The following is a 20,135-nucleotide window of genomic DNA, read 5'->3' as shown; positions in this document are numbered from 1 at the left end:
AAAACCAAAAACCAAAAAACCCCACAAAATTGCATTTATCTGCTAACCCAAAGCCATGGATATGTTAAGTCCACCTCCTAAGGAACTCTGAGCAACCTACCTGTAATGTAGACCGATGGGACTCCAGAGCTGAGAGATCTCCTGGTACTGCTTCTTCTTGACTCAGCTTGATTTCATAACCTTTGACCAAGAGTTCAGCATCCTGTATGCTGCGCACTATAACATCAACTGTCTTTAATCTATGGGGACAAAATCACCTTCCTTCATTAATACACAAATTTTAAGAGCTGGGTTACACACCTAAAGGACTACAGAGAAGTTCACAAAACATAACTGCCAGAAGCAATTTCACCATTATTAGATGATAACAGGGTTTTGTAAAAACAAGAAAGCATGGTATATATGCTGCCAATTTAAGCCAATTCAAAATAAAGTTCTGAGTGGCCCTGAGACATGCATATACATGGCAGACTCATGGAAAAACCCACTAGACTGTCTGAGGAGCCTAAGATCTATTACCATTCAAGGTCATGGGTGGAGATGGATGAATAGGGGGAAGACCTTCAAAGACTAATTTCTAGTTTAACTGAATACTTTTCTTTTTATTCTTTAGCCTCTCTCCCTTTTTCTTAATGCCTTTAAGTATTGTCGAACAGATATTAGGTACAAAATAGTACTAACACTGATAATTAACACCCCACCCATATCACTGGCATTGCAGTCCCAATGAACCCACTCCATGTTACTGAACTATAAAGCTAAGACCTCTCATCATGGGTAGACGCTCTTAAAGACCTGCAATCTCTCTGGATTATTCAGGAAACACTCCAGGCCCTTTCCTTTCTTATCCCAATGGAAAACCATTTCTCTTTCAACCCCAAACCTCAGCTCACTCACTTATTCAGATAGACAGTGGAGAGACCATAGACATGGTCCATCCTCTCCACCAGCAGATTCAGTTCTGAGCGAAGAGTTGGGACACTCGAACCAGATGGAGAGTGATGGAGAAAGCTGTTGCATTTCATAGAAACAGCATCCAAGTCTGACCTCAGTTGCTGTAAATCCTCCTGGGTGTGCTGTCAGGAACAAGACACACAATAAAGATGGAGACGGAATTGAACGAAGAAGTTTTAAAAAATTTCCTTATTTGTGATAGCAAAATATTGGAAACCATCTAAATACCCATACATGTGAGAGTGGTTGAATAAACTATAAAACGGCCGTACGATGGAGAATTACGCAGATGCAAAAAAGAATGAGAAAGATCTCTGGGAACTAATAGAGTGGCTTCCAGGATATATTTTTAAGTAGAAAAAGCAAAGTGAAAAGAGTATCTATAATGTTACATTTTATATACACAAGGAGGAAAAATTAGAAAATATTCATGCATATGTTTAATTATGCAAAGACATAGACAAGGAAGGACAGCCAGAAACTAGTGAGATGGTAGGAACGGAATTGAAAGGATCAAGGAAGGGGCATGAGGTAAAAGGACTGGGTAGGAGAGTACACTTCTGAACATACCTTTGTATACCTTTGTCTTCAGGAAACATGTTAACGTTTTACATTCTTATAAAGAAATAAACAAGGAAAGATGGGGTTGGGGAGCCTCTAAAATGGTACATGAACAGAAATAAATGAGCCTAACTATATTTCAGATAAATAACATAATCTCACTGAAGGGAGAAAAGGAGCAAGAACATACATAAGTAATTTCTCTCTCTCTCTCTCTCTTTTTTTTTTAGCAGCTAGCTGGTACCTGGAACCAAACCCATGACCTCTGAGTTACAAGGTTGTGCTCTAACCAACTCAGCTAACTGGTCAACCCAAAAGTTTCTGAACACAGCATTCAGACTATAGATACACCTTCAGATTAAAGACAAAAAGAACTATAAATGTCACATTCCAGTTTAATAGGCTTTTCTATGGCAGTAGTATGAATTAGCAGTTCTGAAACTATTTTCTGTAAATGCTAGGATTGAGCAATATATTTATATTGCGGATAATATGAAGCAGGTTTTTTTCAATCTTGAGGAAGGGAGTTACAAATAGTGAAAGAAGTTACAATAAGCCCTATGCTATTGGTTTGGAACAGGATGGAGATAGATACAAATGAATCTATGGTTATATGTGTATGTGTATGACACATATAACCAAATATATTGATCTATGTGACATGTGTATATGCTTATATATATGTATATATGCAGCACATGTTTGTATATGTATATGCATATATGTGTTTGTAAGTATACATTTCCTAGCTCTGTCTGCTGAGTGGACCTATAAGCAATGACACCCAAACAACCATAAGCACACTCAGCACCCAGATCTTGGTTTTTAAATAACATTCTCCACCCAAAAGACCAGAACTCCTTGGAAAAATAGCTGATTCCAGAGTTGGGTCTAACAAAGGCAAGATGAATCTGGAACACCTTGTTTTGTCAAAAAAAAAGCAATCAAAGAATGATAGGGACATGTTAAAAGGATATAGCAGCCGATTTGAATGGCCTCCCATTGCCTAAATTTGGGAAATTTTAAGCATCAAAATAAGGAAAACAATGATAGCAACAAATTACACACCACTGAATAAAATAAGAATCCAGAGTACATACTGACATAAATCAATAACAAAAGAAGAAAGGAAGGGAGGGAGTGAGGGAAGGAGGAAAGAAAGGAAAGAGGGAAGGAGGGAGGAAGAGTAGTTCTTCCTTTTTGGTAGAATGGAAATTTTAACATGTAGAAGGAATGGCAGAATTAGAAAATCAGCTTTTGGCAACTGCGATACTAATAACAGGTTCAGTCAAGAATCAACAATGAATGCTAAAACTAATTGGTGGAAGTTTGACGAAAAACAGGATATTTACATAGTCTCAAAGTATCTCCTCATAAGATACCTAGTAATTCAAAGGGGAAAACAGTAACAATGATCAAAGTTACCTTCACTAGTAATGGGACCAATCAACATCACATGCCTCCTGATATGACACAACAATGTACCAAGGACACAATATTATTTTTGTGATACTACTGCCAAAAATGTATAACCTAAATCAAATCATGAGGAAGCCTCAGAAAAACCCAAATAGAGAGACAAAATAGTCTATGTTTATTCTATAAAATAAATGGCCTGCATTCTTCAAAAATGTTAAGGTCATGAAAGATGATGAAAATCTAAGAAATAGTTTCAAGTTAAAGAAATCTAAACAGACACAGCAACTAAATGCAATGTGTGACCCTGGGTTGAAACCTGAACCAAAAGTATTCTTTTTTTTTTTATTCTTTGTTGGGGGTGGTATGGACCCTTGGAAACAAATGGCACATTAGATTAACTGATGAAATTTTAATGAGGTCTGAGCTTGGAAAACAGATTTATATCAATGTTAATTTCCTGACTTTAATCATTGTTCCATGGTTATATAAGAGAGTGTCCTTGTTTTTTGGAAATACATACTGAAGAATTTAGGGGGAAAGAAGCATCATATCTGGAACTTACTCTCAAGATAAAAAAAAGAATATTATTATGTATACATAGAAGAAAACGATAAAGCAAATGTAGAAAAATATTAACATCTGGGGAATCTAGGTGAAGGGTATGTGAGAATGAAAGTTTTCTGTATATTTGAGATTATTTGAAAGTAAAGTTTAAAAAAGGGGGAGGTCTTTTAGAAAAGCTGAATATTGGCCTTTATTTCTTAGCATGTTCTACTTTTCAGGAACGAGTACATTTTGGATAACCCTACAGAAAAGTAAAAAGCTTTCATATGAGAATTACATGCTCATATGATATGCTTCATATAGGCATATTAGATCCCTCTTGGCCAATGAAAATTATACTGCCTTTCATCCTCCTCTTCAAGCTTAGGAGTAACTGAGAAAGGTGAGAAAATTACTCTTCCTCATTAGCCATTCCTTCCCATCTCCTTTAAGCTCCCAGATCAAATCTAATATAGTTCATAGAGCTCTCTCATACCATGCCAAGTAGAAATGTTCAAGGAACACTCTAAATTCCTACAGCAATGTTTGCTTGGAAATCTAGAAATATGCTAGTTAGTATCTTATGACATCTCTGATACTAAAGTCTCTAATTGTGACTTCAACCTGTTATTCTTCTATACTATATTCTATACTATAAGCCAAAAACAAGGACCTTGGCTTACTTTTCTTTGCATGCCTCAGTGCACTTAACAAAACAATTAACACTTGTTGCGTTTACTTCAGTAACACTATCCTACATTTTTATAGCATTTTACTTTTCCAAGAAGCTCACTATATGTACTATATCACTAAACTTTCTAAACAACTCTGTAACTCATGTATTAGTACCTCCATTTTACAAGAAAGGAGACTAAGGATGAGAGTTAACTTGCTCAAAGTCATAGAGTATATATCAGAGCTCATATTAGAATCTGAGTCTTTCCTTATATCTGTTGACTCATATGGCTGAAGGCAGCCATGCCAAAGAAAGTAAAACAGGCATATAAGGGATAGAAGAGAAAGCAGCATCACTACTAAGCAGTCTTAAAATACATAGCCCAAATGCAGTGGTTAGAACAATTCACCAGTCTCTTTGCTTCTCAACTTTATAGAAACTGATCAACATTCAGCAATAAACTTGGAGCTGAAATCATGCTTCTCCACAGGGAAAAGACATTTATATAGATGCAGGGGAAAATTCCTGAGTAAGAGTGTCATGAGTCTATAGCCTTGTTTCTAAGGATCCATACTCTTTTGCCATCTAATTCATTCTGAAAGAATTTAGTCTGCAACCAGCACCCACCTTGCTTTTGGGGCTTACCTTTTGCTCTGCAATCCTTAATGCATTGTCTTGCCGGGCATCTCTGTCAGTCCTAGAGCTGGCTGAGGACTGAATTCGTTTGACCAGCCTCTGTTCACACTCCTCCAGACGTAGCCGGATATTCTTCAGCTCTGAAATGTACATCTTAGCCACAGTCTCCTCTTTGTCCTCTGTGAATTCACAAACAGAGAGGACCATTAAGCCCCACATTACAGATCAGCAAACCTGAGGACAACAGAGCCACCCTCAGCCAGAGGGGCAGGCACCCCTGGCTCCTGCAGACCTGATATTTCACTGATGAAAGCAAGGCCTTATTTGGGGAACCTTCTGCCTGATCCTAAACTTCACATATTATATTCTAATCTTTAAGAATCCGAACAGGGCCGGCCCATGGCTCACTCGGTAGAGTGCGGTGCTGATAACACCAAGGCCCCGGGTTCGGATCCCATATAGGGATGGCCGGTTTGCTCACTGGCTGAGCGTGGTGCTGACAACACCAAGTCAAGGGTTAAGATCCCCTTACCAGTCATCTTTAAAAAAAAAAAAAAAAAAGAATCGGAACATGTTACATCCACAAGAAAAGAAGATAGGTTCATTAGTAATAACAACTGAAATATCAACAGGCCTTTCCTTCCATGATTTGATTCTGCAAATTCACTTCTACAAGTTTTTCTCTCTCAAATTTTCAGCAACTCAAATGGAAAAAGGTAAATGATGTTACTTTGTAGTTTATATCAAAGGTCTAGCCCTTCAAGACTCTCATTCTACCGTTCTCTCTCCCTCTTCCCAGTGCACACACCATTCTCCATGGACTTCATCAAGTGCTGGAAGTGGGCTTTACAAGCTTCCACCTCCTCTTCTAAACGCAAGCGATCAGCCACTGAAAAGAGCACAGAGTCACGACTATCTTGCAGAAAGTCTTCATAGTGGGCCTGGAGGTTCTTCATAACCTGATGGCACTCCCCTGGTGATGAGGATCGAAGCTAGAGAAAAAGCCAGAAGAAATTTCAATAGAATGAGAACATAACAGTTTCTCCTACCTCCTTTTTATTAAAGTCTAACATGTACACAAAACAGTGCACAAACCATAACTGTAAACTTGTTGCCTTTCACAATTGAACTCATCCATGTCATGAGCATTCAGATCAAGAAACAGAACATTACCAGCACCCCAGAAGCATGCCTTGTGTCCCACTGAACATAATTCTTAATAATTGTTTTTCACTAGTATTTAATAGAACTACATACTTGTGCAAAGAGATGTTTGTCCTGCAGAGTGAGAAGAAGCCTGCAACCTTCTCTCTTTGCCAAGAAGACCAAAGATGTTACTTATTTTCATCAGGAATTTTCTTATCCATTCAAAGCTGGGTCCCTAACCCTGAAATAGTATCCCTGACTCCACTTTACTGCATTTGGGTGGAGAGATCTCACAGTAATGAAAAAAAAAACTCTTATTGAAAAAAAGCTTGTCAATAGGATGTGGACCTGAGTGAAGTTTTCACAATTACCTTCTCTAGGTTCCAGGTCTTTACAAGGTCAAGTTCTTTTCGCAGATAGTTCCAGGAGATAAGGCTTTTGGTGTTAACATGTAACTGGTGCCAAAGGGCCATCACCTTCTGATAAGATTGTTCCACCCTAGAAACGATGCAGAATCTGGGTATAGCTTTTTTAAGACTTGAGCTCCACCTTATAGACCTTCTAGGGAAAAATGTGATTGTCGAGGCAGAACTGGAGCTTATATGTTGAGCAGAGAAAGGCAACAAGTCAAATACAAACAACGTAGAAATCTTTAGAACTAAATTGAGATCTTCAATTTGGATTTGCTACAGTACTATGTATATCATGTTAGCACATACTTAGCAATCTCATAAATGTTACCTGAATGTAATATGATTATGAGAAGCTAGAGAGAAGAAAATACCAGGGAGAGCAACAATAAAGAAAAGTATAGATAAAATAATCCCATTTGGAATTGTTGAAAATGATATCAATGTTTAAAAAGTGATTTGCAGTGTGCTATATATGAGGGTACTTCAAAAAGTTCACGGAAAAATAGAATTGAAAGACAGTATGAATCTTTCCATGAACATTTTCTTTTTTCTTTTTTGGCAGCTGGCCTTACTGGCCAAGCTCCAAACCCTTGACCTTGGTGTTATCAGCACCATGCTCTAACCAACTGGCCAACCCTCCAGCAACTTTTTGAAGTACCTTTGTATTTACAAAAACGCTAAAGTGTTTAAAAGTTAATAGCAACTTAAGCTCATCTGTTATATAAAAGGAATTAAGGAAGAAAGGGCTCAAAAGATTTTTACTTAAGCATCCCATGCCTAATTCACTGTCAACTTCTAGAAGATTTACAAATACAAAGATACACAGACACACTCACAAACCAAGTTACCTTGAATTTCTTCAGATTGAGAAGAAAATGTGAGATATAAAGAAGAGAATGGAAAACTAGAAGCCAGAACATCATTTAAATAAGAGACATTAAACCCTTTAGTTTATTTTTCCTCTCTCCAAAAATCCCACTAAAATTTCAGTAAAGTTGAAATAAAAAGTTCAAGAAATTTCGAAAGAATAAAAATGCAAAGAAATAAAAAAATAGAAAATAAAATTACATTAGGGAATCAATTTAGGAGGTCCAACATTTGACAAAATGAAGTTCTTGAAAGCAAGAACAGAAAAAAACATAGAGAATGAAATAATTTAAGTAATAGCCCAAGAAAAATTTCTCCAGATCTGAAAAATAAGTTTCTAGTTTGTGTTCATTAGCACAATGAATGCAAAATGACTCATCCAAAGGTACAGCATCCTTTCAAAGTTTAGAGACAGAAACAACAGTTTAAAAGCTTCCAAAGAAATAAAGATTTCATTCAAAAGGTAAAAGTATCAATCTGTTTTATATCATGACAGTGGTTGAGGATACACAATTCTATGCATTTGTCAAAACCAATAGTACTGCTCACTACACAAAAGGTGAATTTTCCTATTATGTAAACGTGAAACCCTAGAAGACAGAAAATAATAGAGCAATGCCTTCAAGGTTCAGTGAAAATAATTGCTAAAATAATTACATATCTGGCCAATTAATTATTAAGGGACAAGAAAGACATTTTGAGATATGAGAGGTCTCAAGAAATTTACATCCCGTGCAGCTTTTTTCAGCAGGCTATTGGAGAGTGTACTCCACCAAACCAGGAAATAAACCAATAAATCTAGGAATCTAGGAATCAGTGGGTCCAACACAGAACAGAGGTGAAGTGAATCCCCAGGGAGAAGAAAGACTTGGAATCTAGGAATCAGTGGGTCCAACACAGAACAGAGGTGAAGTGAATCCCCAGGGAGAAGATAAAGTGAAGTGCCAGAGAGGCAGTACTGAGTTAGGCCTACAGAACAGATCTAGACTAGAAAAGGAAGACAGCATGGTCCAGAAGAGATGGTTTCAAGAGAAAATAGAAATGAAAATTACTTATGGTATTTGGCCATCTTGAGAAGCCTTTTACAGTAAAGTAGGAGATTTGGGGGATAAATTCATAATATGCAAATCGACAACTAAGCAAACTAAAAAACAAAATAATTATCTACTTCAAGGAAACAAAAGGTTATAAAAGAAAGTAAATAAAACAACTTATTTGTACATATATTCACTCACCTACCATTCATTCTTTAATTCAGCAACCATTTATGAAGTACCTACTATGTGCCAGGAATGGTTCTAGGTGCTTAAGATACAGAGGTAAACAAAACAGATAAATATCTCTAATAGAAAGAGAGAGGCAATAAACAAATTTGTTAGGCAGTATGAAGTGTTCTGAAGAAAAATAAGGATGAGTAAAGGAGGTAGAGAGTGACGAGCAATGAATGAGTGGGGATGGTGGTGCATGAGGGGATCAGATGAACTGAATGAAGTGAAGGAGTGAAACACGTAAATATCTGAAGCAAGCAGGAAGTTCAAAGGCCTCGAGGCAAGAATATGCTTGCTGTGTTTGAGAAACAGGAAAAAGACAAGAATGGACTGGAGCTGAGTACAAGCAAAGGAGAGTGGCAGAGGATGAGTTCAGAGAGGTAGGGCATGACTGTCTCACAATAATCCCTGAGAGTACTATGTGGCTCAGCTGTAAACAATTTAATGTGATGATAAAACAAAAAATATCAATTTAAACAAAAATTGTGATATAACTACATTTGAAAGACAAGGAAATGAGAATTGCATGTGTGTGTGTGTAGAAATCTAAATATTAATTTCCTAGAGTAAGAAGTAAATAGGTAATTTCCAAAGTTGAAAAAAAAATCATGAAATAGTAGGAAAAAATGTTATTTAGAAATTTAGGGCCGGCCCGGTGGCACACTGCTACAGTGCGCCGCTTGGGAGTGTAGCGGCGCTCCCGCCGAGGGTTCGGATCCCACATGCAGACCGGTTCCCGCTCACTGGCTGAGCGAGGTGCGGGCGCAACACCGAGGGTTGCGATCCCGTTGCCAGTCCCGGTCCGGTACAGGCGCGACACTGAGGGTTGCGATCCGTTGCCAGACACGAAAAAAGACAAAAAGGAAAAAAAAAAGAAAAAGAAATTTAGAGTTAAAACCCAAAAATATCTACTAGAAGAATTAAAAATAGTTGACTTTGGGGCTAGCCCATGGCTCACTCGGGAGAGTGTGGTGCTGATAACACCAAGGCCCCGGGTTTGGATCCCATATAGAGATGGCCGGTTCGCTCACTGGCTGAGCGTGGTGCTGACAACATCAAGTCAAGGGTTAAGATCCCCTTACCGGTCATCTTTAAAAAAAAAAAAAAAAAAAAAAAAAAAAAAAAAAAAAAAAAGTTGACTTTGGGAAGCAGAACTCTGGGGTGGGGAAGGTGATGGCTAGTTTTTATTATAATAAGCTTTGTGGTATAATCCAGCTCTCTAAAATATATACACATATTACATTAATAAAATATAAATTACAGAAAATTAGCTGTTACTACAAAAATTGATCTTCTGAGAGTAAACTGTTTATAACTAAGAACTCTATAAAAGAGAAATATCACTGAACATACTTCAATTGTACAAAAGTATTTATAGAAGATCTACTATATGGCGGGTAGTGCAAGATGTGATATCCCTAAGGAGAGGTCTTTCCAAGAAGAAACTTCACAACTTTGTCACTCTGTTTGAGTAGATCACAAATGCAGGTTCATCCCTCCATCAGTTCGCCCAGGCCAAACAACAGAGGTGGCAGCACTGAGTGGCACTTGAGCAAAGTTACCTGCTGGCTGTCTCAATGGCATCCTTATTAGGTGGGGGGATGAGGAAGCAGACTGATGGCACCATTGCCTCATTCCCTGTGGGGCTGATCACTTTCCATTTGGTCCGCTGAGAATTATCTTCCAGTACACACTCATCATTCTTGCAAATAGTGATCTGAATAGACAAATTCACAAGTTATTGCTAATGGATAAACCAAAAACTCATTATTACCTGGTGCCTGATCCCAAGGCTATGAAATCCTTAAGAAAAATTCTGGGTCTGGCCAGTTAGCTCAGTTGGTTAGAGCGCAGTGTTGTAACACCAAAGTCAAGGGTTCAGATCCCCCTACCAGCCAGCCACCAAAAAAAAAAAAAAAAGAATGAAAGAAAGAAGATAAACTCTGCTTATGTGAGGGCTCCTGATTTTGACCAAAGATAACGAGTATAAATTCACAACACAGGAAAAGTTGTGATGCCAAATAAATCAAGGAAACTAGTGTTTATTATGTGCATGTTACATGTCAAGTAACTCAGTATATGAGAGTTATAAGGAGACTGTAAGACCCTCAAGAGCAATCTCTCAGCACCAAAAACAATGAGGGTAAAAATTAATGGGACATGAATAATCTCAACACTGCTTTTGTGGTATTTCCTCTTCCTCCCTTCCTATCATCCCACCTAAACTCCTGAAATGTTTAAGGAGTTTGGAATCATCAATTATTTCTCTTGAGAGACAAGTAACTAAGCATTATTATCCCTATTTTATAGACAGAAATACTGAGACACAGAAAATTACAGTCCATCCTTTTATTCACTCCTTCTTTCATATAACAAATACTTATTGAGTGCCTACGATGTGCCTAGAAGTGTGCCACTAGAGATAAAAATTGTACAATGGCAAGCAGATATTCTACATCGTCTATATTCCACATATTCTGGTGGTGTGTATAATTACAATACTGTATGACAAATGCAATTTACCAGGCAATGATGGAAAGGACATGACCCAGTCTTGGCTAGAGAGGTAAAGAAAGATTATTCAGGATCTTAAAGCCACATTAAGGAATTTAGATTTCTCTTGAGAAAGAGGAATTTTTACAGGACTTAAGCAGAAGAGTGTCATTTTTCTAAACACACTTGTGGTAGGATAAAGAATGCATTGAATAGGGAGGCTGATATAATAATCCAAGTGAACGAAACTTACGATCTAATTTAGGGCAGTAGCAGCAGAGATGGAAAAAAGTATGTTTATGGGTTATTTACAAGTTAGTATTGACCTGGTGGTCCTTAATAGTTGTGGGTGGATAAGAGGGGAAGGAGAGCCAAGAATACCTCCCAGGTGCTACAAAGTATCATTTCATCAATATTTTGGCAACTGGGCAGATGATGATGCCAATCACTAAGGCAGGGAGCAGGTAAAGACTGTAGAGTTAAGCTTTTTTTTGTTTGTTGAAATGATAGGAGCAATTTGAGCATGTTGAAATTCTAATTTTAAAATACACTATCATTTGAAAGATTATCTTTCCTTATTATCATAACTCTAACTGGAGGCTTCCCTTTTCCCTTCCTTCCCTCTGGAGCCCAGAGGTACCCATTCCACCTCACCTCGATCTGCCGATAGTCACAGATGGCCTTAACCGAAATGGTGCTCTTTAGCCCATGCTCCGGACTTCGTGGTTTTAACTGAACAATGGTTTTTGATCTCCCAACAAGACTGGCAACGGAACTTTTGGACTGTATAAGCTGTTCCTTTTCATCCTATGAAATGAGAAAAAGAACAAAAAGACATTAATTAATGTTGCTACTCAGGTGACTAAGTCAACAAAGAAAACTGAGTGCTCCACTCCCTCAGAGAATGTCATTTCTCAGTTAAGTAGGGATCCTTGATGGAGCCATGTTAGATAAAGATTTAGACAAGGATAAAGAAACAAGGAAGAATGTTTCTGTCTTCTACCAAGTGCTTTTGTACTCAAAATTTGCAGCTTTCTCCTATGCCCTTTTCAATAAACCATAAAGCCACATGCAAAAAAAACAAAATAAAAACGAACTTCTAGCTTCCAAATACAGCTACATAGCTAACAAAGGATTTTCCCAAATAAGGTTCAGAGACCATGGAAGTTAAAAACAATAATAATAATAATAATAATAGCCATATTATTATTATTTAATTTCTCACTGGTAGAAACCCAGTTCTTCCCTTTCTGCTTAGGAGAAACGACGGTTATATTATTTGAAATTTTTTAAATAATTATATCTCCCAAGCTCTACTCCAAATATTTCACTTGTTTAAATTGAGTCAAGCTTTCTAGAGTGATCTTAGCCCTTCAACCAACAATGTATAAACCAATGCTATTGGTGAAGGCATCATAACAAATTATTTAGGGTTTACTTTTTAGTGTCTTGCTGTGCTGTGTTCACATAAACTTAACGGGTTTGAAAGAAATATCATGCAAAAATGGAAACTCACAAATCTCTGCAAACCCAATTATCTTAAAAACTAATGAACTTCTTGTCAGCAAAACTGGTACCAATTTACTAGCAATTCCATTGGAGAGTAAAAGATAACCTTTATCTATTAACCAGGATGTTTCAAGCCCATTTTGAGATATAAATGTCCCCAGAAGAGGGCTTTCTTAGGATGGATATAGATATGTGATGAGAATTAAGAGTTAATAATGTTAAGAAATGCCATTAAAGAATTAAGAATATGCAAGTAAAGAAAAAGTAATGCTTAAACAAGCTACCTGTGCCTGTCCCCGGGAGCATGATTGGAAGAAATACAACTTTAACTTATTAGTTAAGAAAGAGGAATTGAATATATCAGGGAGACAGCCACACTTCCATACTTGACAGCTGGTCTACCCAATTCAGGTTCCTTGCAATAAAGATGTCAGTTTCTGTCTAACCCACAGCCAACCATCTCAAGCTCCACAGACAAAGTGCTCAGCGTGGTATAAGTTCTGAAAAGAACCAGAAGCCAGGACAGATGCTCCCGAACCTGACGGAAAAGCTGAGGAGCAGACCCAGGTGACTCCATGCCCCGATGACGCCGCCAACCCGATGCCCCTGACCTGGAGAGGAGGGAACAGAGCAGCGACCCTCGAGAAGAGAAGATAGAACAACAATTGCAGAGAAGTTACCCTACAGGAAGGTACTCTGTGGGAGGGAGGAGATAATAGCCAAGGATTATATTCCTCCTTCATACTTGTAGTACCTCCAAGAGAGACATTTTAGAGACAACATCTAAAAAGTCAGGTTCTTATCCTTCATTTCAAATTAATTAAATTAATGGTGTAAGCCCATTCACAGGTTACATATATGAAAGTGTTAAAAACAACAACTACTAACGTTCACAAATGCCCAAATCTAACCCAACAAAGAAATGAACTGTTTTGGGTTATTCTGGTTTTCTTTTTTAGTCTTCTATTGAAAAGTGAGAATCCCCTAGCTTCTCACAAAGGAAAAGTAATTTCCCTATTGCATACACATTGCTATCTTAATTTGAGATGCAGCTTGAGCCCTGTTTTGCCAACTCTGTGTAATACACATTCAATGAATGTAATAATTCTGCTGATGATTTTATTACCAGCACACCTGAAGAAATAATTAATTGGAGAAAATAAGTATAAAATTGATTTAGATTAAATACTGAATACAAAAACATTTTTAAAAAGTTAATATTGCTACATATACAAACTGAACAAATATTGTATTATATCTAAATAAGATTTTGATGTTGGCCTTAAAATCAATTTTCTAATACTTCATCATTACCAAAAGAAAATCACCATGGAGGAAAAATTTGGCTCAGGCCTATATCATTTTTTTAAAATTCTCTTTTTCATTAAAAGATAAAAAAGAATTTGATATCAGCTAATCCCCTTCAATACTATTTTTCATGCTTTACACCTCATCCTTGGCTCCAACTATTACATTAAAATAGGAACAATGCAAAGAAAGTATGATGAGCACTAAGTGGCTCAGGGGGAGATGATTAGGCCTTTACTTCAACAACACACCCAAAGAAATCTTATTAACAACTTCCTTAAAGAAAGAAAAGGAAAAAGGAAAGGGACAGAACAAAAATGATTAAACTCCTCTATTTGAATGTGAGCCAAAATTTATTATAACAATGACCTATTTCCCTGGAGCTTTCAAGGATATAAACAGCAGCAGCTGATAGGGTTTGCCCTGTTTCTCAGAAGTAATCATCCCTATGGATGCACCACTCACCATGGAGTCCTGGAGCAGGTCCTCCAGGCGGGATAAGCTGGTATTGTGGTCACATGAATATTTTCGCTTGATGGAGTCTTGGAGGTTCCTCAAGAATGACTCCAGGTCTCGTGCATCATTGAAGAACTGTAGGAATATAAGGGAGGGATGCCTTGTACTGCATTCATCAGAATACCAAGATATTAACTAAGAAGGAACTGTGCAGAGCTGAGCAAAGCTGATTACACTCCCCTGGATTAGTGGGATAAGTTCACTACAAAGGCCACAGATGTATAAACTGGAGGGCTTAAAAAGCCATGCCAGTAAAATATTAGTGATGATTACCACAAAATCTACTAAACCCTATGGAAAAGTTAGCCTGTTTCACCCCTCAGAAATCACTCTCTTTCCTCTTGACTTCTAGACAGTGACAACACTTAGCTGTGAGGTACATTTCATGAAAAGCCTAGAGGTCAAGTGATCAAATGTTTCAATTCACTGATATGATTACAAAATGATCAGAGAGATTATTTAATTTAGGGCAAAAACAGAGATAAAAGCTTATTTCCTCCTCCCGCCCTCACTTGAAAACAAGCAGTGTATTCTTTCATGTTCTGATAGATTGGAAAAAAATCAAGATCCTAATATTTTATAGCTCTTCTCATCAAGAGGTAGAGACTATTTCTCCTCCCTTTGAAGCTGGGCATGGCCATGTAACTTGTTTGACCAGTGGCACATTAATAAATATGATAGAGCAGGAAAAAGTGCTTGAGCACTGGGGCTCTCTCTTGTGGCTTGTGGAACACAGCCGCTTTGTGAGAAAGGCTGTTGGATGGATACTAGAAACACATGGGCTTATACCCTATCACCCCATCCCACTGTCAGACATGTGAGTGATGCCATAAGGGACTAAGTAACCCCTAGCCTGTCTGCCAGCTGCCTGCAGCCATGCATAAGGCAGGCAATCTTAGAACCACTGAGTTGAGCCCAGCCCAAACTGCCAACCTGCAGAATCATGAGCTAACTAAACAACTGTTGCTTTAAGAAACTAAATTTTGAGGGGGTTGTTGATACAGTAAAAGCTAACTGATAGAGTGTTTTTAACCTCACCTTCACCATACACACGCACACACACACAAACATAAAATCCACCATACCTGAAAATAAGCCGTATTCTCCTTTACATGTTGCTCAACACACAAGCACAGCTGCTTCATCCACTGCAGTTGGGACTGGACGGCAGCACTGTAAGCCTGAAACAACCAAGTACACAGACAGAAGGGCATGAGTTTAACACACCCAACATACATGAGTGATGCTTTCTTCTAGGTACTACTCCGCTAATGATAGAGAAGCCAACAGAAGAGACACAAAAGTACTTGTTGGCATCCGATCAATGCTTCCCATGATAAAGAGGCTTGCTTGTTACCCAACATGGTTTTGTAGAAAGGGGTTATTCAGAAAAGGCCTCTTGCACACTTCGTTGCAATTAAATGATCTGGCCAGCAAAACCCAGGCACAAATAAATCCCTTCTGGATGCCCCCATTGTTTCTTTTCTCTAGACGAAGGTATCACACCAACAAGAGGCAGGATCTATCTGGACAGTTATTTGAAGAAATATGGCACAAGTTACTTTTGCCCATAAAGTCAGGAGTCGATGTCTCTTCTATTGTTACTCTTAGTATTCTCCTTGGGCTATTAAAACTGTCTGCAAGCTTTTGAGGACGATAGGAACAGTCTGCGATGAAAAGGGAGAATATCCAAGACAAACAATCCCTGATATTTCCTCCCGTCTCTCAGCAGAACAAAGCCTCTAAATACTTCTGTAACAATCACTGTGCATTTGACCTTCCACATCCTCAAGTCACATACCTCCACTGTCTGCTTGGCTGGGTGGTTCTCAAGTGACAGCAGTTCTGCTGTATCTTGTAGAGACCGAAACACATCTTGTTTCTCTTCCAGTTCCACTGTCAACTCCTAAAAATTGAATTCGATTTTATGGAATAAGTGCTATCAAAGAAGAAGGTAGAAACAAAGAAAAGGCTCTGTTCCCTGCTCCACTTTAAAGGAGCCTACAACACAGGACTGGTGCCAAAATTAGTATAAACATTACACTCCAGAGGATTTCAGAGAATGGCAAAAATGCTGGGATTATTGGAAAATGATTCACAAAGGACATGGGACCTGAATTAGACCTGAGTACAGTAGAGGAGCACAGAATGAGCACTGGAGGCAGAGAAAGGAAAGAACTTGGCTAGAGTGGACAGTTCACGTCAGTACCCATACCAGTACATGACACCACGCTAGATCACTATCACTGATTGGGTGGCTTTGCTCAGACTATTCCCTCCCTCCTCTGACTCTAAATTCTGTTAATACTACAGAACCCAATTTAAATGCCAGCTCTTCTGTGAAGCTGGGTACTGGTCCTTACTATCAGATTTATCCATTCTCCTTGATGCTTTCACAGCACTTTCTTTATATCTTTATCACAGCCTAATTCCAGTTCTCATACAGACTTTACTGTATTATAGCTTCCATTCTTTCTTCTTTACTTCAGAAGAATCATGTCATTCTCCTATCAGGTGAAGTTTGTAGTTTTTAAGACCCCTAAATTAATGGAATTAAAGTATCTACAGTGAGCGTTAATAAAAAAGCTCCCAATTTGCATAGAGTTACAAAATCGTTAATAATCTGCGGAGTGTGGAAATACTAAAAGTATCAAAAATAACCCTATTTACTTGTCTACATCTTTCACTGAAAATAATAAAAAGCATTGTCCCTTTATCTAATGTTGAGTTTTCCTTACCATTTTACAAATGAAGAGACTGAGATAAAAAAAATTAAATGAATTAAAGAGAATGCAGAAATTTGTGGGACACCAAGAGTATACCCCAGTTAAACAATACTAAGCCCTATACTAAGTGCTTTGCCTAGGTTAGCTTATTAAGTGTTACTCTATCTTTTATACAACCCTTTGGTACTATTAAACCATTTTAAATGACTTGGCCAAGGTCATAGAGCTAGTTAGCGGAGAAACAAGAATTTAAATTTAGGGGCTGGCCAGTTAGCTCAGTTGGATAGAGTATGGTGTTATAACATGAAGGTCAAGGGTTCAGATCCCTATACTGGTCAGCCATCAAGAAAAAAAAAAGAATTTGAACTTAGGTCTTACTCCAAAGTCTATAATCTCAACCACAAAGTTATATTGCTTCTGAAATGACTGAACTTGATGATTGCTGCTCTATTCACCCAAGACACTGCCTTCCTAAATGTATTCTAAATAAACTAATTCTAGGGCTCTACTGCCCCTCTCTCCATATTCACTTCTCACAAAAACAGATGTGAACAGGGTTCCTATTTCTCTCTAGCAGAATGCAATTCCAGAAACCCAAGCTCTCAGCAGACAAGCCCCTCTGTCTCCTTCTCCTGCTATTAAATAAATATGACAGGCCTGCTGTGTTAGACTCACAGAGAAGTAATTTCTCTTGGCTGAGATATTGGGGTTATTGTCACTCCAGTCATATGCTAGTTCCTCCTCCTCTTTCTCATTCAACCAGATCAACTCAGCTGTAGCTCTGGAAACAAATTTATGCAGGCTCTGAAGGTGCCTCATCCGGAAGCTAGAAGTTTCCTAAACAAAGCAAGGATTACAGGTTACACTGTCAGCCTTTGCATGTAGAAGATAGCACATTTGACATCATAGGAAAGAATAACTGAGGAAATGGATTTAGCCTTGCTTTTATTCTCTGGGTTCTTCTCCATGGATTCAAGTTTTGTACAAGACTCCCAGAGCTACTGTCAATCCTAGGCAGAAGACAGATCTCATAAGGCCTTTGTGGGGCTCCCTGGATAAAGAACGATCCCAGGCCTGTGTTACTCTGAACAATCTTGATAGTAACAAAAAACTACAGATAGGAGGGGAGTCCCCTCTCTACTAATCTCAAACTTTTAGTTTCGGTGTCTCAAAGCACATATAGCCACTGCTTTAGTGAGGCACAATATCTAGGATAGGTTCTACTTATTTAAAACTTTCCAGAGCAATGGTTTCTGACCGAGTAATTTAGAGGGACTAGCCAGTTAGCTCAGTTGGTCAGAGCACAGCCTTGTAATACCAAGGTCATGGATTCGGATCCCTGAACTGGCCAGGCACTTAACAAAAAAAAAAAAGAAAAGAAAATTTAGAAAATGTTATAATACAGGGCTAGCTCGTGGATCACTCAGGAGAGTGTGGTGCTGATAACACCAAGGCCAAGGGTTCGGATCCTATATAGGGATGGCCGGTTGGCTCACTGGCTGAGTGTGATGCTGACAACACCAAGCTAAGGGTTAAGATCCCCTTACCGGTCATCTTTAAAAAAAAAAAGGAAAAGAAAATGTTATAATATATATGAACAACTGCACAATAGGTGCCATAACCTAATAAACAGAAAACCAAAACAGGGCCAAACCATGAGCTTTCTGAATTAGGGAAGAGAGTTGTTTGGAGGGAATCAGATTCTCCATGAGCAGAACATGGAGTTAGTCAAAACTCACCTTCAATTTACAATACTGTGTCTCCAGCTTTCCAAGAGTTTCAACATAGCTGGTGTGAAAATTTTGGGACATCTTTCCCTAATAAGAAGAGAATGAAATAAAAATACATTACAGAAAGAGTAAGTAAACTATATGTTATGGTTTCAGCTATGTAAATATTATGTCTGCACATAGATAAGAATTGGTTGCTCTAAGGAAACAGAAGCTTAGGCAACAAATCTCTAGGTCAGTTTTTATAGCTTGGAGCAGCACTCAATGGGCAACAGCTCAGCAGGATGACTACGACTGGCAGACCTCACTGTCCTGGGTTTCCATCAATTCTGGGAGGCTTGTGAGCAAAACCTATGCCCAGTGAATCTCAAACTACTCAATTGCTTTCTTGAAGGGGAGAGTTGAAATAAAAAAAGGCAAGATAGAATAATGAGAGAGGGAGAAGAGAGACTGAGTGAATAGTTTCTCCATACCAGCTCTCTATTGCAGATGGGCAAGAGAAAAGAGCATGAATTTTGGAGGCAGTGGGCCTGAGTTTGGACACTGCATCTGCTACTTACTAATTCTGACCTGGGCATCCAATATTACTTTTCTTGTTAGTAAAAAGGGGTTAATAAAAATACCTTTCTTTTTTTTTTGTCCTTTTTGAGACTGGCCGCACCACGCTCAGTCGGTGAGCACTGTGAGCGCACCGGTCATCCCTTCATAGGATTCGAACCCACAGCAGGAGCGCTGCTGCGCTCCCAGCGTGGCACTCTCCCGAGTGCGCCACAGGCTCGGCCCAATAAAAATACCTTTCTTACAAGGTTATTTCAAAGATTAACAAAGACACTTCATATGAAAAGGGAATTTGTTGAAAAGTGCTATTTATCATTATCATTCTTCTACAGAGCCCCCCTCTCCTTAGAGACAACTGGGTTGTATATACTGTTCCATTTCCTTCTCCACCCCCGTCCCTCCCATAATGTGGATTCTGAATGCCACGCACCTCATACAACCTGGCCTCCTTGACGCTGGAGCCCAGTTCTTCTACACTGGTGTGGATGTGCTGCTGTGTTTCCAGCTGCAACTCCACACTAGGCAGGTCATTGCCCCACTCTGCTCGCTCCAGTTTCATCTGAAAAATAAAAAATATGTATGTAATAATTTACTGTGGAGTTGGCAGAAAAAGAAAATGGTCAGAATCAATGTTTGCTAAGGGGGTTAGGTGTAGAGGATTAGGCAAAAGGACTTTCAAACCATGTCCATCATTCCATAGCCTTTTACAGGAATATATGTCCTAATCACCCCCATGGTGCTGGAGAGCAAACCCCATCAACTATAGTAACAGAGGCAGCCCTTCGCTGCTGCATTACTATAAATTCCTGAAT

General features: G+C 38.5%; 1 protein-coding gene across 2 annotated transcripts in view; it reads right to left on the bottom strand.

The window, feature by feature from the left end:
* The window catches only part of MACF1 (microtubule-actin crosslinking factor 1), a 352,523-nt gene that overhangs the window by 146,894 nt on the left and 185,494 nt on the right, over positions 1-20,135 (bottom strand). For both annotated transcript variants that reach the window (XM_008565851.1, XM_008565852.1), the window contains exons 15-27: positions 19,754-19,882; positions 18,775-18,852; positions 17,711-17,872; positions 16,111-16,215; positions 15,395-15,490; positions 14,259-14,384; positions 11,631-11,783; positions 10,046-10,200; positions 6,307-6,433; positions 5,598-5,781; positions 4,799-4,968; positions 898-1,076; positions 101-239 (exon numbers count right to left, since the gene is read on the bottom strand). In XM_008565851.1, coding sequence (XP_008564073.1) covers positions 101-239; positions 898-1,076; positions 4,799-4,968; positions 5,598-5,781; positions 6,307-6,433; positions 10,046-10,200; positions 11,631-11,783; positions 14,259-14,384; positions 15,395-15,490; positions 16,111-16,215; positions 17,711-17,872; positions 18,775-18,852; positions 19,754-19,882 — 1,803 coding nt within the window. The remainder of the gene's footprint in view (positions 1-100; positions 240-897; positions 1,077-4,798; positions 4,969-5,597; positions 5,782-6,306; positions 6,434-10,045; positions 10,201-11,630; positions 11,784-14,258; positions 14,385-15,394; positions 15,491-16,110; positions 16,216-17,710; positions 17,873-18,774; positions 18,853-19,753; positions 19,883-20,135) is intronic.

This window comes from Galeopterus variegatus, unplaced genomic scaffold (genome assembly GCF_000696425.1).
Source record: "Galeopterus variegatus unplaced genomic scaffold, G_variegatus-3.0.2 Scaffold209, whole genome shotgun sequence".
Classification (NCBI taxonomy): domain Eukaryota; kingdom Metazoa; phylum Chordata; class Mammalia; order Dermoptera; family Cynocephalidae; genus Galeopterus; species Galeopterus variegatus.
This window is presented reverse-complemented; position numbering and strand designations above follow the sequence as displayed.